The 17,916-nt window shown below is 41.1% G+C and overlaps 1 protein-coding gene across 11 annotated transcripts in view; it reads right to left on the reverse strand.

Moving 5' to 3' along the window:
- The window catches only part of AAK1 (AP2 associated kinase 1), a 173,285-nt gene that overhangs the window by 84,618 nt on the left and 70,751 nt on the right, over window positions 1–17,916 (reverse strand). For all 11 annotated transcript variants that reach the window (XM_070480581.1, XM_070480568.1, XM_070480575.1 and 8 more), the window contains exon 3: window positions 11,279–11,397. In XM_070480581.1, the coding sequence (XP_070336682.1) occupies window positions 11,279–11,397 (119 nt within the window). The remainder of the gene's footprint in view (window positions 1–11,278; window positions 11,398–17,916) is intronic.

Raw genomic sequence — 17,916 nt, forward strand, 5'->3', positions numbered from 1 at the left:
AACGCTTTGAGATCTGGAATGGCACTGGAATTTCTACTGAAGGCTGTCGTATCTGAGGCCCTCGTGGATTTCTACCACATGAGTCCCAGTTATAATCCTGTCTACACTTACATTTACTCTCCCTTTTCCAAGTCTTACTCATTAACTAATTCTGTATTTACAGAATAGATCTTAAAAGTCACTCAGAGTCTGATTCTAGAGCCATGCTGCTCAGACTTTAATGAGCAAGTGAATTACCGGGGGGGCGGGGGGAGAGGTTTCCTTATGGAAACAGATCCTAATCTGGTAGCTTTGGGAGAGAGCCTAGGGTGTTCCTGGTCAGTGGCACTTAAAGTGCCAAAGATCTAGGGCAGTACTCCTCAAAATATGGTCCAAAACATTTTCTGAGTAGAAACAAGTTCATAAGGAGATAAGAAGCTTGCTTCAGGACATAAATCTGCTAAGATGACTTTCTTTTCCTAGTTAGACTCCACCCATGAGGGAAGCAGTTTACTGATTTATGTTCTAGCCACAAGATCCTAGTGAAGCATACATTGATCGCCAACTGATTTTTGACAATGGTGCCAAGACAATTCAGTGAGGAAGAGAACAGTGTTTTCAAAAACTGGTGCTGGGACAACTGAATATCTATATGCAAAAGAATGAAGTTGGATACCTACCTCACACCATAAACCTCACAACTCCTCAAAATGGAACTAGGAGAACCCTGCAGGGCATCCTCACCCCACAAATATAAAACCAAGCAGTTAATGATTAGGACAACAAAGTCACAGACTCAGTGTCTGATGCACACTCCTGAGTTGTTTTAGAAATACTATAACTGCCACCAGAGGAAAAAAAAACTAACTGCATGATGAACCAGACTGTGTCCATGACATGAGCTACTCCATCTCGAGCAGTACTGAATCTATGTTTAGCACAATTCCAAGAACAGGCCTCAGGAGAATGGGATTAACATTATTGCCCATAACAATCTGAATCATTCTGGGCATTAAAGTAATTGTAGCTTGCTCTGCCTGTCTATATAAGAAGGCAACTAAAACTGTCAGCCAAGAAATGCTGACATCTTCCACTCTGAGAATATGGTTCCCTATGTCAACTTCTTCAATGAAGAAGTTATAGAAGATGGACCTTTGCCCCTAATTCCACAGAAATGGAATGATGTTGGACCAGAGGGAACTGAAAGCAACTGTTTTGCTCCTTTCCTGTTTGCCCATTTCTGTTTCCCTCCAACTTTGAAAGAACCTAATTAACCTGTTGATTCTTTTCCCAGATTAAAAAAAAGAATTAAGTAGTTAAAGAATAACTAGCTCTATCCCCAACAGTCCCCTTAGCAGTCTTGCAGGCAGATCACATGGCAAGATAACATCTGAAGAGTCAGCGGCCTGAACACAATGGAGAAAGATGCATAACCCAACCTCCTGCCATGATGATTCACTGAGATTCTCCCTTCTTCCCCCACCTTCCATCTCCAGCTTTACGAACTGTCAAAGTTGACCAGAACTTTCCGAGTTGGTCTCGGGACATATTCTCCCCAGATTGTCCACCTTCTCCTCAGATTGTCAGCTTTTCTGATTAAAGCACCTTGCTTTTCTTTCTTTTTTGAAAATATTTATTTGGCTGTGCCAGGTCTTAGCTGCAGCATGCAGGCTCTTTTAGTTGAGGCATGTGGGATCTAGTTCCCCGACCAGGGATCAAACCTGGGATCCTTGCATTGGGCGTACAGAGTCTTAGCCACTGAACCACCAGAGAAGTCCTTAAAACACCGTTCCTTTCTATTGACACTTGCTTCTTAATTATTTGCCTTTGAGCAGTGAGCAGCCAAACCTGAATTTAGTAACAAAAATGGACCACAAATCTAAAAAATTCCTCAAAGAAAATACATGTGCAAATCTTCATGATGTTGGCTTAGTCACTGATTCTTAGATTTGATACCTAAACCATAAGCAATCAAAGAAAAAACAGATAAACTTCATTTCATCAAAATTAAAAACTTTTTTGCTTCAAAGGATACTATCAAGAAAGTAAAACGACAGTGCAAAGAATGGAAGAAAAACTTGAAAATCTGATAAGGGTCATCTGATAAGGGTCTAGTATCCATTTTATACAGATGACTCTTATAAAACTCAACAATAAAAAGACAACCTAATGTTAAAATTGGCAAAGAATCAGAATAGATATTTCTCCAAAGAGCGTATGATAAAAACATGGAAAGATGCTAAACACCATTAATTACTAGGAAAATGCAAAGCAAAAATATAAGATTATCACTTCATAACAACTAGAATGACTGTAATAAAAAACAGAAACAATAAAAAGTGTGCAAGGATATGGAGGTTAGAACCTGCATATATTGCCAGTAGGAACATAAATAGTGATGCTTCTATGGAAAATAGTTTGGCATTTTCTCAAAAACTAAAGTTACCATTTTGCTTTGTAATTTTACCTCTAAGTATATATCCAAGAGAAAAGAAACATTATGTTCACAAAAGCTTGTACACAGATGTCCGTAATAGCATTATTCATAATAGTCAAAGAGTGAAAAAAACCCCAACTGTCCATCAGAATAAACAAAATGTGGTATACCCATACAAAGGATTCCAAGGTGGCTCAGTGGTAAGAACCCGCCTGTCAATACAGGAGATGCAGGAGACATGGGTTCGACCCTTCAGCTGGGGAGATCCCCTGGAGGAGGACATGGCAACACACTCTAGTATCCTTGCCTGAAAAATCCCATGGATAGAGGAGCCTGATGCGTTACAGCCCATGGGATTGCAAAGAGTCGGACACAACTGAGCGACTGATCATGCATGCATGCATACCCATAAAATGGAATATCACACAGACACAGGAAGGAATAAAGTACTTAAACGCTACAACATGGATAAACCTTGAAAACATTAAGCTAAGTGAGAGTTGTCAGACATAAGATCTTATTGTATGAGCCCTTTTATAAGAAATATGCAGAATAAGTAACAGAAAACAGATTAATGGTTGCCAAGGACTGGAGGTAGAGGGAATGGAGAGTGACTGCTAGTAGGTGTGGGGTTTCCTTTCAGGGTGATGGGAAAAAAAATTCTGGAATTTGATAAACGGTGATGGGTGAATGATATTGTAAGTAAAAAAAGTCCCTGAGTTATACTTAAATTATATTTATATTTAAAAAGATGAATCATCTCAATTTACAAAGAAAAGTAGTTATGACAAGATGGGAAAAAATAAAATATACACGGGGGTAAAGAAAAAGAAAATAAGATCTTTTGAATAGCACTGATCTAAAGCAGTATCAGGAAGGTCATGCATGAATCCCTGCTATAGCCTTTTGACCAGAAGTTTTCCCAGATTAATGTCACTTCCACAGGCCCTCAGCCCATCTGCAGACAGCCGTCGCTGTTGATCTTCTTTACATCCAGCTAAAAACTTCCACCTCCTGACTCTAGATGGTCTTCTTCAGAACAAAAAGAACAAGTCGAGTCTGTTTTTTCACTTTCCAAACAACTGAAATATTATTATTTAGAAAAAACTTAGAAGTTTTTTCCTTCTCTAGGTTAAAAATACCCACTTTCTTTGACATGGCTTTTAGTCACACCACCATTTTGGCTGCTCCCACATTTAAACACTTCATTCTGTCTATATCCTTTCTGTAAGACTGGCCCCAGGGAATGCATGAAATAATGCAGGCCTGGTTTGATTCATGAAGAGCAGACCAGCACTGTCATTCTCTATTAATTCTATTAATGTAGCTAAAAATTATATTCTTTTTGGGGGGCATCCACATCATGCTATACAATCATATCAAGTTAATGACCACTAAAACTTTTAAGTTTCTTACTATTTGTGCTCTTTAATCTCTACGTTCCCAGAACTGTGCTTGTAAGGTTGATTAGAGCAAAGTAAAAACCCAAGTATATGACCTTACCTTGCTATTTCAACTCATTATAATCAGTCCATTGCGCCAGTTTTAAGGATAATTTTGATCTTAGTTCTATCATCCAATGCAGTTATTATATTGTCCAACTTTATACGAGGCACACAATTGACAGGTGTGTCTTCTACTTCTTTAGAGTAGAAGTTATTTATTAAATGCAAAATAACAAAGTTAATGGTAAGCTGCAGTGCTATTTTCTTAGAAAGTTCCCTCTGAACTAATAGCAAATCACTGATCAGAAACCATTACAAACAGTAGTAATTACATTCAGCACCCAGCCTAGACTCTCCATCTTGTTCACAGATCTCTGGTGAATGCCTTTATTCAAATGACACAGTCCACTGTCACTGGATCTATGGCACTCCCATGAGCTCCCTATCCAAAAACCTTCCCAAAGGAGGACATGATGGTGATAGCACATGGCTTGTCCTTACTCAACCTGAAGGCTCTTTGGATCCTTGTTTACTCATCTAAGTGACTATAAAACCACTTAAAATTTAATTTAAAAATGAGTAACATATTAACATTCAAAAACCAAAATATAGCAGACAAGCATTTTCAACTCCAGTCCCCATCTCCTTCAGGGAACCCTCCTCCTCTTTCTCTCCCTTCTTCCCTTCTGCCATTCCTCTTTCTCTTCCATCCTTCCAGTGTTTTCTCAAGCAAATCCAAACAATATGTATTATATACACATATAACTCAGAGAGGTAGGGCTGAGCCTCTATTTGACAGAAGTTGGAGTCTAGTATGGGTTAAAAATATTGCACAGGACTTTTAATTAAAAGTAGTAACGAATTGTTTCAAAAGTTGAATACATGTATTTATCTCTGCTTCCTTCAAAAGCCTTACTAAATGATGTAAAGTATTTATTTTTAGAAGTGAATGAAGTAATTTATTTTTGGCTATGCTGGGTCTTAGTTGTTGCAAGTGAGAGTGAGCTTTCTCTAGTTGCAGTGCGTGGGCTGCGTGGGCTTCTCATTGCAGTGGCTTCTCTAGATGTGGAGCATGAGCTCCAGAGAGCATGGACTTCTGTGGTTGTGGCTTCCGGGCTCTAGAGAGCATGGGCTTCTGTGGTTGTGGCTCGCAGGCTTAGCTGCTCCACAGCATGTGGAATCTTCCCAGACCAGGGACAGAACCTCTGTCCCCTGCACTGGTGAGTGGATTCCTATCCACTGTACCACTAGGGAAGTCCAAGCGTTTACTTTTTATTTATTTTTTTTTTTCCATTTATTTTTATTAGTTGGAGGCTAATTACTTTACAACATTGCAGTGGTTTTTGTCATACATTGAAATGAATTAGCCATGGATTTACATGTATTCCCCATCCCGGTCCCCCCGCCCCATTTACTTTTTAAAAAAGCATAAAAAGAAGACTTCTGCTTCTGAGAAGGTGAAGTAGGTGTACTTTTCCCTTTCCTCCTGCTAAGTACACTTAAATATTTTGTACATAAAACTGAATTTTTAAAAACTGGCTTAATAACAAAAGTCTGAAATGTTGAGTAGAGGGCAGACTGAATAGGAACTTTGGGACTCAAGGAAAAACACAGTGGTGGGCTGCCTGGGTTTTCTTTTTGCCATATGTTTCCCCGACTGAAAACTGAAGAAGCCAGCAAACGGAAAACACCAATGGGTGCAGACCTAAAAAAGTCTGCCCTCTCCAGACAGACCCAGAAAAGGGGCAACCCAGTAAGACAGAACTCACAGAAACTAAGTGCTCTATGCCAGCCAAAAGCCATGGAAAAAACCGGCAGCCCTGACCCAGCCATGCCAGTAAAGACCAAAGGGAGAGCCTAGACTTCCAACCTCACTAGTCTGCAACGAATCCCTCCAACCTTCCCTTCCGATAGGCAGTATCAAGAGAGGGCTGAGTCAGGACCTTCAGCTCTGAGGCGCTGGCAGAGGAGGCCAAGCAGAGTCAAGACTTCCACAATCACCAAGTGGCAACAAGGCCAACTCCCACCACCATGGCATCAACTGAAGCCACAGAGGGGATAGTAGTAAGGCACTCCCACTTCCCAGCCAGGGAAGGATCGGTGGAAGCCTAACAGGAAACTGGAACTTTACCCCAATCCAGTAAGAATGAGAAGCACTTTCTGGGGTGAAAACAGAGGCCCCACAGGAAACCTGAACTTCTACCTCCACCTGGCAGTCACAAGAGGGCACTTTCCAAGTCCCATCAGTCCTCTGCCAGAGCAGAAACCAGTTAGAACAGGAGGTTTACAGAAGGTGCAGAAGCTCATAGCACAATATGAAAGTGTAGACATTATCTGTCATACCAAGAACTAGGAAGATCTCAAGCTACATGGAAAACACACAGCAGTCAATAGATGCCAAAGTGAAAGTGACCAAGAAGACAGATTTGGGCTTCTCTGATAGCTCAGTTGGTAGAGAATCCACCTGCAATGCAAGAGACCCCAGTTCAATTCCTGGGTCAGAAAGATCTGCTGGAGAAGGGATAGGCTACCCACTCCAGTATCCTTGGGTTCCCTTGTGGCTCAGCTGGTAAAGAATCCACCTGCAATGTGGGAGACCTGGGTTTGATCCCTGGGTTGGGAAGATCCCTTGGAGAAGGGAAAGGCTACCCACTCTAGTATTCTGGCCTGGAGAATTCCATGAACTGTATAGTCCATGGGGTCACAAAGAGTCGGACACTACTGAGTGACTTTCACTTCAAAAAGACAGAATCATCCAGTTATGATTAAGCGGTTATGACAAAAATGCTTAAACCAGCAATTAAGGACATGCTTGAAACAAATGAACAAACAGAAAGCCTCAGCAAAGAAACAGGAAGTGTCATCAAAAACCCGGAAAACCTAAAGAACCACCAAATGGAAATTTTAGAACTGAAAAATGCGATAACCAAAGCAAAAAGCACAATGGATGGGCTCATCAGCAGAATGGAAGGGAAAGAGCAAAGAATCAGTGAACTGAAAGATGAAACAACAGGAATTACCCAGTATGAACCAAAGATAGCAAATAGATTGAAGGGGGAAAAAAAGGACAAAATTAATATGCCTAAGAACAAACTGATATAAATGATTGAATAAATAATTAAATGAGGGAGATGCGCAGTAAGGTTAGAAAAGGAAGTTAAAGAGAAACATATCAGAAAGGAAAAACTAAAACTGCCTCCATTATTCAATGACATGGTGGCCTACACAGAAAATCCTAAAGAAAGGAGAAGAAATTCATAGAACCAGTAAACAAGGTCAGCAAGGTTACAAGATACAAAATAACACAGAAAAATCAACTGATTTTCTACATCCTAGCAGTAAAAACATGGGCACTGGAATTAATTATCCAATACCATTTATACTCATTCAAAACAAAACTGAAAACCGAGGTATAAATCTCAGGACACATACAAGGCCTGTATGCTGAAAACTACACAATGTTGCTGAAAGAAATCAAAGATGTAAATAAATGGAGAGAGGTGCCATATTCATTTACTGGAAGACTAAACAGAGAAAAGATGTCATTTCTCCCCAAATTGATATACCAGTTTAATGAAATACCTACCAAAATTATAGCAGAACATTCTGTAGATATAGATAAGATTATTCTAAAATTTATGTGAAAAGACAAAAGAATGAGAATAATTAAGAACAATTTTCAGGAAAAAAAGAAGTAGGAGGAATCAGTCTGATTTCAAGACTTATAAAACTACAGTAATCAAGGCTACGTGGTGCTGGTGGATGGACAGACACATAGATTAATGCAACAGAACAGAAAACAGAGAAATGTCTGGAGATTAACCCTCAAAAATAAGTCCAACTGATTTTTTTTTAAAAAAATACTCAACGAAGGAAAGATCACCTTTTAAATAAATGAACACCCACAAACAATAAAATGAACTTCACCCTAAGTCTCATGCCTTACATAAAGTTAACTCAAAATGGCTCACAGACTTAAATGCAAAATATAAACACTTACAGAAAAGAGTAAATAAATAAAATCTTCAGGGCTGAGAGGCAGGCGGAGTTCTTGGAAGTTACATCAAAAACACAATCCCCCAAAGGAAAAACTAATAAACTGGACTTCTTCAAAATCCAAAACAAAACCAAAAAGCAGGGCTTAGAAATTAAAAAGCCTGATATATAAAAAATGCAACAGGATAGTTGAATATAAAGTTGAGAAAATTTGCCGGAAAGTAGAAGGATAAAATAAAGAAATGAAAAATAGAAGAAAGAAAACAGAAAGTCAGAAAATCAGTTCAGGAGAACTAACATCCAAATACTGGTAGTAAAGGAAGACAGAAAAGGAAACCATCTAATGAGACGAACTGAAATTCTCCCCGCACAAGGATATGAGTTTGTAGATTAAATGAGACCACCAGACAACAGACATAATAAATTAAAAACTGCACCCACCAAGATCTATCATCAATTAATTTTGTAACATTGTAAGCAAAGAAGAATTTACAAATTTCTAGGGAGAGAAAATGAGTCACAGCCAAAGGACAAGGTATTAGAATGACTTTGGACTTCCCAAACTCAACAATGAAGCTAAAATACAGTAGAGCAATGCTTTCAGTATCTCAATGATGCTATTTCCAATCCAGACTTTTACATGCAAACTATCACATGTGTGAGTGTAAAACAAAGATACTTCCAGACCTGCAAGTTATCAAAAACTGACCTACAACACATCAGGAAGCTCCTGGAGAACAAGTTCCGCCAAAAGGAGAAAGCACAGCGAAAAGAGGAGGCGACAAATCTGACAAGAGAGAGAAGCAAAAAGAATGGCGAGAAAATTCCAAGATAAGACAGTCAACTGTCCTACAGAGCAACCAACTCAGATTTCATCAAGTCTGAAGACTGACAGAGATTTCCTCAAGAAGATAAAACAGAACACTGAATGTGTTCGAAAGTATTTTAAAAAGGATTTAAACAACTTGGGGGAGAGTTTGAAATCGTGCAAAAGCACACAGAAAACTGAGATTTAAAAAACCTAAAAAAACAAACAAAAAAGACAACGATCAATTCCAGTGGGGAGAAAAAAAAGAAAGGAATAGTCATAATAGTCCACTTAGAAGATTCGGCAAAAAAATAATGTTTTCTTACATAATAATATAAAAACTAATATTAACATAACTGACAGATTTCCAAACTTATGGCTATTTTGGAAGAATGGGAATGAGAATAATGAAAGTATTTGGAGGGAAGGGTATGTAGGGAATGAAAAAAACTAACTTTTTACTTTCCATAGCTACTGCCTAAAATGGAGGAGGGGGAGAACAATCAGCAATATCAGCTTGTTACTTAGAAATATATCAAATGAATCCACTAAAAGTGGTGGCCTCTGGGACCTTGCAATGGCATAGGAGGACCCCTCAGGGAATTGCTTGATGTTTTTTGCAATAAGCTTACTCCAATTATTTGAGTGTTTAAGTTTTAGAAAAAGATAAACTAAAAAATAAAATTCTCATTGCTAATACATGGCTGCACCAGAATGTGAACCATATCATTCCAAATCAGGTCCATTGATTTATGAGCTCCTAAGGGGCCCACGACTTCTCAGCTCCTTTATTCTAATACCTGCCCAGCACAAAAGAAGCCCTCCAAACTTGTTTCTGAATGAGTGGGAGAAAGTTAAAGAGTGGGATTAACTCTAACACCTGAAAATGAATGAGAAAGGCATTTTGGGCAGAGGAGAGAGCAGAAGCAAAGAGGGGAAGTGAAGTGTGAGAGCTGAGCAAGGAAAAGGAGAGGTGGGGGGGAGGAGGAACAGCATCCAGAAAACACTGGGTGGACAAAGGGAGACAGTGAGCATGGCTGTTGGGAGCCAAGTGGCAGGGGGGCAGGAGGACAGATCCACATGGCCCTGACTATACGTATATCAGCCTTGCGGGGAGGAGGTTTTGCTTGCTTTGCAATGATGACAGCAAATTTATTTCCGCCAACAGCTTCTCCCCAAATAGTTTCAGCTTTCTGGGATCTACATATTACCAGGCTCTCTAAAATCCTGGGCTGTACAACTTGTTACTCTACAAGTAGCCACTGAAAGGGCAATCGCACAAGGGCAAGCAAAGCCTGGGGAAATCCCCACGATGCCACTCTCACCCATTTTCTGGACCTCTTTCTTAATGCTCTTACCAAGAACATTAAAATGCAGGGCACAAAGGAGCCATCACCCCTAGGTGACATGTGCATCTGCTACGATCATTATTCATATATTCATTTCATCCAAAGTTTAAGTAGTTCCTTTATGTTGGGCAATGTACTGGAATACAAAGTCTCTGGTTTTAAATTACTTTCTAAATTACTTATAAAATAACATGATAAGGAACATAACTGACACAAACAAAAGTACTGAAGAAATACAAAGGCATAATAAAGGACTACCCAAATTTCTTAAATGTGTAATGTCAAACAGAAGTGAAAAAAAGCAAATACTCCAACAAACTCCCATATATTCATCACCCTGTCGGTGCAATAATCAATTCATTGCCAATCTTGTTTCTCTCCTAAACCCACTCATTTAATTTCAAGAAATCACATTATTTCATCCACAAATATTTCATCAAATATCTAACAGATGGGGTCTCTTTCTTTAAACACAAGAGGAACCTAAATCCTGAAAACTGAGGATTTAAGAAGTGAGAAATAATTAATATATAAAAGGCACAGATTTTAAGGTGCCCAACTGAGTTCTGACAATTGTACAGCCATAACCACTACCCAAAACAAGATACAGAACAACGTCCGTGGCCCAGAAAGTTCCCATATACCCCTTTCTAGTGAATTTCTCACAACCAGATAGCCACTTTCTGATCTCTATTACCATGGATCACTTTTGCTTATTCTTAACCTTTTATAAATGGAATCAGAGTATGTATGAGTAAGCATTTCTAGGCAAGAAAAAAAAAAGGAGAAGCATTCTGGGGGGAAGGACAACATGCAGAAAACACAAAGGTGTGGAAGCCTCTGTTCACAGAACGATGAAGGATTTAAGAGGGTTGAAAGCTAGGACTGGTGGCTGATAATAAGACTACAAGAGGTTTGCCGGCAACCTCAGAGCTCTGGAACTATTAATAATTCTGGGAACCAAGCTGTTAAGTGCATTTTTCCCAGTGCCTCAAACTATTTCTCTGACCTGAAAACTGGTCAGTTCTCTCAATATGCTTCTACTCCTCAACTCTCCAGCTGAGAATGACTGAGGCAGGAGCAACACCCTATGCCCCTTAGCTGTTCACTCCCATCTTGGGTGAGGCCTCATTGTCCTCTCAGGGAAGGCAAGAAATGTCCCCCACCCCGCGCGCCCCCCCCCTCCCCGGGGCCTTCTTATGAGAGGGCATAGTCCCTCCCTGACATGTGGACAAGTGAGCCCAAGTCTGATGGGCAACCTTACCATTATCTGGATTTCTCTCTTGCACACCTGGAGGTCATGCTCGTTGTTGACAAACATGCGTTTCAAGGCACATTTCATTCCATTGCTTGTCCTCACCAGAAACACGATGGCGAATCCACCTGGGGGAGAAGCATACACAGGCTCCTGTTAGTCACGCTGTAGACGTCAGTGGAACAACCGTGTGGCTGCAGACTGCTGATGTCACTGCTGATGGTTCTGATGCCATCGTCAGCTAGGCCTAGGGCTGGTCTGGCACAAAATGCATTCTTAAGACTGGGACTCAGAGGTATCATTTGTGAGATAGGGTAGCAAGAATCAGAAAAACTGTTCCTGAACTCCTATCTAAAAACAACAAAACAAAACAGGAGAACAATAATAGATAAACAGATGAATGAACAGATGAAAAAAAAGAATGAACTACATTCCAACTGCTCTCCTGGGCACTCTGGGCTCTTGCTAATTCATACCACAATCCTGTGAAGCCAGGTGATATTCTTCCCCGTAAGACAACAATTACTCACTGAAGAAAACAGAGGCTCAAAGAGATTAGATTCAACCAAGGACTAAGAAAAAAAAAACAAAACACACCTAAGTCCAATACTTAGACAGGCCTGGAAATTATTTCAAAAACTGTTTTAAGATAATTGGCAATCAATTTCAAGAATCTCCTTCCCTTCCTTTCTTCTCATCCCTCCTCACCTCATCCCCTGACTAATCAACAACACACACGGGGGATTACTTCTGCCCCCCCACCTCATGGGCTGCTGAGAAGACACGGACAGTTAGGAAAGAGCTACTCTCCACAGCAGCCGCTAGGGAGCACGAGGATTACTGGGCAGATTTTTTTAGTGTCTGCACTAACCCTTCTGTAAAACAGAGTTCATAATTCATTAAAACAGAGTACTATAACTCAAACAGAAATCCTTCAGTGCTCTGAACTGGTTATACTTTGGTGTTCCACAAATTCTTAGAACCCCTAACCTTGACCTCACTCTTCAAACACTGTCAGAGGTCTTCAGGGCCACTGTTAAAAAGAGTTTGGGTAGATAAGGTGCAGCAAAGCTATCAGAGGTGAAGCTGTGGGATAAGCAGCAGTTGTATCAGACACTTAGTCTATCTGCCTGCTCACATACCTGCATTAATTTAGCTTGTACTACCCTGCACACTGACCCTGGGTACTGAAAAAAACTGCTAGGCTGTTCTTTGCTGAGCTACTAGGGGAGCCCTCTTTGCATGGAGGTGATGACTAACTGGATGGAGCTGAACACAGAGAAGTCAGCAGCACAGGAACTTGAGCTGGGGCTATGGCATAGCCCCGCGGTGAGACAGGGCCATCAGGAGTGATTACAGAGACCTCAGGCCTGTGATACGACCTGGGTCCCAACCATTCCACTCGAAATCCTCGAAGACCCAGCAGCCCTCCAGCAGCTGTCTGTCGATGCTCTCAGTATTTCCTGTTGTATCTTTATAATAACTGTTCTTTTTCAAATTAACTTGAGTAGGATTCTGTTCCATGCAACCAAAGAGAACTTTAATCATACAGCACTGTTGCGTTTTTTCATAAAGCACACACATAATTCTGTGTTAAAAAAAATTTTGAACAGACTCAAATGTTCCAAATGTGCATTTTGATAATGATTTAGCAGAGATTGCATGTTTGTGTATTTCCTGTCATTGTGTGCTTCAGTACTCAGATAAACACTAAAATTTACCATCCAGTCTTTCATTTCAGCTGTCATCTCTCTAATCTTTGTACCTCAACATTTTTCATTTTCTTATAATAAAGTCCACTCATACTGCTCAACTGTCGGATTTAATTCTACAATTTTGAGTACTTACCATAAAAGATTTTTAAAACTCTACCATGCATCGACTTCTACTGAAAGAAGTCTAACACACATGCAAAAGAATGCGATTCTAAGGTGCATATTTTCTAATATTATTTTTACATTATACATTTATATTTTACATTATTACATATTTTTACATTATAATTTTTAGGATCAGAATTTTCTTGTAATAAATACATTTAATTAATATATTAATACATTTAATAAAAAAGCCATTAAATTCATGATGTGTCTTATAAGCAATTAAACTTGGATAAAATGATAGTATTAATATAAATGATAAACTATAAAATTTCTATGCATAATCATAATTGCTTTGTGAACAAGTGGGTACTCCTTTTACAGAGTTTGAACTTCTCTTTCAATCACAGAACTGGAGACTTTGCAGCAGCCGGGCTTCTGTGCTATGCTCAGCTGCTCAGTCACGTCTGACTCTCTGCAGCCCCTCGGACTGCAGCCCGCCAGGCTTCTCTGTCCATGTGATTTTCCCAGCAAGAATACCAGAGTGGGTTCCATTTCCTTCTTCAAGCAGTGCTGCTACTTGAAGTGTTAAGTCCTAGCATTTAGCTTTATGGGAGGAGGAACCACATTTTTAGGACCCAATGGCTAGTTGTGGGCAGAACCTGGGCCGGTGTTATTGCCCTAATTAGCTAAAACATGTTCTTTCCACTTAGTGAAAATTGTGCAATACTCATTTAGGTCACAAGGAGACATCTGACAGTGCTGCAGAACAGAAGTTGGGAATGACTGGTTCCTACAGTTCAGGGACATGGGGCACCACTAAAGGACAAGGTGAGCCTGGAGGAGCAGGTTGGTGATGTGGCAATTTGAGATAACTGCCACCAGGTGGGAGCAGTGCAGCTTTCTTCACCAGGTAGCAAGATGACATTTCCAGACAGAACTGGAGAATCGGTTCTGAGGCCTACGGCAGGATCCAGTCAAGCATAACTGGTTGAGAAATGCCAACCCAGACTCTTAAAGTCTATGACCAACATTAATCTACAGGCAAAGAAATGAGCCATTATGCTTCCCACAAACAGAACTACGTTTTAGACAACTATGCCTATCAAGGGGCTTATTTGCAGGAGCGTGCTGCATGCTAAGTCGCTTCAGTTGTGCCTGACCCTTGAAGACCCTAAGAACTATAGCCCGCCAGGTTCCTCTGTCCATGGGATTTCCCAGGTAAGAACACTGGAGTGGGTTGCCACGCCCTCCTCCAGGGACTCTTCCCAACCCAGGGATCAAACCGGCATCTCTTATGTCTCCTGCATTGGCAGGTGGGTTCTTTACCACTAGCACCACATGGGCACTTGCAGGTAAGAAGCATTTAAATCAGGGCTTAAAAACCAAAACAGAAATAATATTGTAACAAGGACAATAAAAAAAAATCTTAAAAAAGAAAAAATCAAAGCCTGATAGGATTTGTCAGTTTAAAGATGTTAGTCACTTTCACCACATGGCTGACCAAGAGGAGTGTATATTTCAGGTAGAGAGCAAACAGCATGATTCTTTCTCACCACAGGCCCACATCCGCCACATGTATCGGGTGAGAAGAGGCTCGGCCACAGCTGGAGAGGATATGGGGATTACAGAAGGCAGCTATCAGGCTTCAAGAGAGGTGCTTACCTAAGACTGAGTTGCATCCCTACATCTTGATTAAATGGAAAAATCTAAATAGTTGGACTGGGAGCTGGGGAGAGTTTGCACAGAGGGAAGAAAAGCTAACATTCAGCAGAGCCCGTGCCAGTCTGCCCACTGGAGCCTGTGCCAATTGCTCTGCCTACTGGCATTTTTTGAAACACTAAGATAATCTTCAGGATTTTGCTGAAATCCATTTCTTGGGAAACTTCTCGGGAAAAAGGATCTGACCCATTACGTGAGGTAAGAGAAAGAGGCAGGACAGGATAACTTTGACAGATTAACTTTTACCAATTCATTTTAAATGCAGAAATATTTTTTTTTATTTCCACAAAGAAACATGCTTTCTCCCACTTTCCCTAAAATACACAGTACTCTTGGCCTCACTTTCTCCCTCTAATTTCTGATGATGCAGATGGGTACTTTGCACTCACTATATGAATTAGAGGTTTTGTGTTTGGTTCCCCTCTGTATCTTCAGGCCCTACAGCAGTGCCTGATATACATAGTGAGTCCTCAAAAATGAATTAACTTTCCTCTTAAGGAGGAGAGATTAGAAAAGACTACAGAGAGTGGTGGAGACTGTGGCAAACCAAAGTATATGGTCAAGCTAATTATTGCCCTGTCGCAACGCAAGAGATGAGAGACTTGGGTTCGATCCCTGGGTGGGGAATATCCCCTGGAGAAGAAAATGGCAACCCATTCCAGTATTCTTGCCTGAAGAATCTTAAGGACAGAGGAGCCCTGTGGGCTACGGTCCATGGGGTCTCTAACAGCTGGACAGGACTGAGCAACTGACACACACACGGAGAAATATGGACCCTGTTCTAATACCAACGCTTGGTTTTATTGGTCTTCCCATTTTAGCCATTCTATCGAGTGTGTTCAGTTCAATTGAGTGTGTAGTGATATTTAATTGTGATTTGAATTTGCATTTCCCAATAGATTGATCATCTTTTAAATTCAGGATTACCTGCTTCCGACCACTGTCCTGGGCTTTAATGAGCACAGTATCAACGAGTCACCAATGAAATTACTGAGATAACTTGGACTTGTACCTCTCAAGCAAAGATGACAGAAATGGCTATCTATCTCTGAGGGAAAAAAGGAAAGTGAGAATCTGTAATACATGAAAGAAAAAGTGAAAGTGTAGTAGTTCAGTCGTGTCCAACTATTTGTGACCCCCTGGACTCTAGCCTGCCAAGCTCCTCTGTCCATGGGATTCTTCAGGCAGGAATACTGGAGTGGGTTGCCATTCCCTTCTTCAGGGGATCGTTCCGATCCAGGGATTGAACCCAGGTCTTCAGCACTGCAGGCAGATTCTTTATCATCTCAGCCACCAGGGAAGCCCTTTGTAATACAAAGAGAGGGGACTATATAATTTCTAAAATCTTGTTCAACTTTGACAACAACAGGAGATCATGGTCATCAATATCATTATCTGAAACAGAACGTTCTCAAGGAGCCTGATCATGCTATTCAATGCTGGCAATAGGGCTTTTGAAGTAACTGTAGTACTGCTCCTGGCTTTATCTCAAATAAGCAATCATTCTAGGTGGTACCGGGCCCTGGGGCTGTTCTGAATGAATCAAAACACCAGTGCCTCCACTTAGCAAGGACGAGTGAGGGATGGGGAGGGAAGGTGAGTGAGAAGAGAAGGAAAATGCCAAACTGATGATCTGAGCAGTGATACGCACAGAGATAGGGAACAGCTGGGCAGACAATGAGAATGATTAGACCGTGAGACAAAGAAGCCCATCATGGTGCTGAGACAGGGTTTCTGGATTTGCTGCCAAAGAGGTTTTTGGTGGATATTTAGAAATCAAGCCTGGAGTCTGGGTTACCAACATCTGCAGCTTGCTTATTTCCTGCAGGTAAAAGGAAACTTCATTTCCTATCATGGGTCCCATCCCATCCACACCTTGAGGAATGGCTTCCACTTGTGTGAGAGGAAAGGAAACAGAAACCAGAGCCAGAGGAAACTAAAATGAGGGAAACTTCACCCAGACCCACATTCTGCTCATGTCCTCCACTTCTCCACCCTACACGTTCTGTGTTTCTCTTTCAAAATAAAGTTTAACCCAATGACTGCTATTTACTTAAAGCAGTTTCTCTTATAACGAACAGAAAGCAGGCATAAAATAAAAAAACAGCTTTCTGAAGCTTCACTAAAGAATCAGACAAAGAGAGGACTTCCCTGGTTGTGCAGCGGATAAGACTCCGCCTGCCAGTGCAGGGGAGCCGGGTTTAATCTCTGGTCTAGGAGAATTCCATATGCCTCCAAAGAGCTGAGCCCATGCCACAATGCTGAAGCCCACGTGCCTCGAGCCCGTGCCCAGCAAGAGAAGCTACCGAAATGAGAAGTCCACCTACTGCCCGAGGAGTAGCCCCTTACCCCAAAACTGGAGAAAACCTACGCACTGCCACGAAGATCCAGCGCGGCCAAAAATTAGTTAACAAATAATAATCAGAGACTGAATCCAGTTAAAGTGGTATCTACCCAGGAGATATAAAAGAAAGGACAACACTAGATAAGTTACTGGATCTCTTTGGTCTCCATTTCCTCAACTGCAGAAATTAAGACCAAATCAGTGGTATTTAAATGAACGGGTCCCTCGGAGACCTAGGATTACAGGAGATGCTGCAGCGGCTCTACACACAGCTTCCTTTTATCTGCTGAATATTCATTCTGACAAAGATGCTAGAAAAAAGGAGGAAAACTGCTTTAAAGGAGGAAAAAAACCCAAAGAATATTCCATATCCCTAAATAAAGGTAAGGAGTACAGCACTGTGAGTCACGCAAACAGCCTTCACCGAGAAGCCTACCACTGACACATATGCGCACAGGCAGCTTGCAGAGCCGGGGGTGGGGGCAGGGCCGTCAGGTCCACTCTACACTGAGACCGTGGAGTATTCCTGTGGAGTCCAGCAGCTTAGGTTCAAACCCCGGCTCAGGAAAGCCACGGTCTCCCTGAGGCCCTGTCCTTTCACCTTTCAAGGGTGGCTGAGATTCACCTCTTAGCTCTGGGGAAGACCAAATGACAGGCGAGACACCATTATATCCACAGGAGGAATATGATGAATACAGGTGGTCTGGCCTTACCTCCTCCCCACCCAAATCCTCTGTATTTGTGGTAGATATAGGTGGTAT

The sequence above is a fragment of the Odocoileus virginianus genome, chromosome 2, assembly GCF_023699985.2.
Source record: "Odocoileus virginianus isolate 20LAN1187 ecotype Illinois chromosome 2, Ovbor_1.2, whole genome shotgun sequence".
NCBI lineage: Eukaryota > Metazoa > Chordata > Mammalia > Artiodactyla > Cervidae > Odocoileus > Odocoileus virginianus.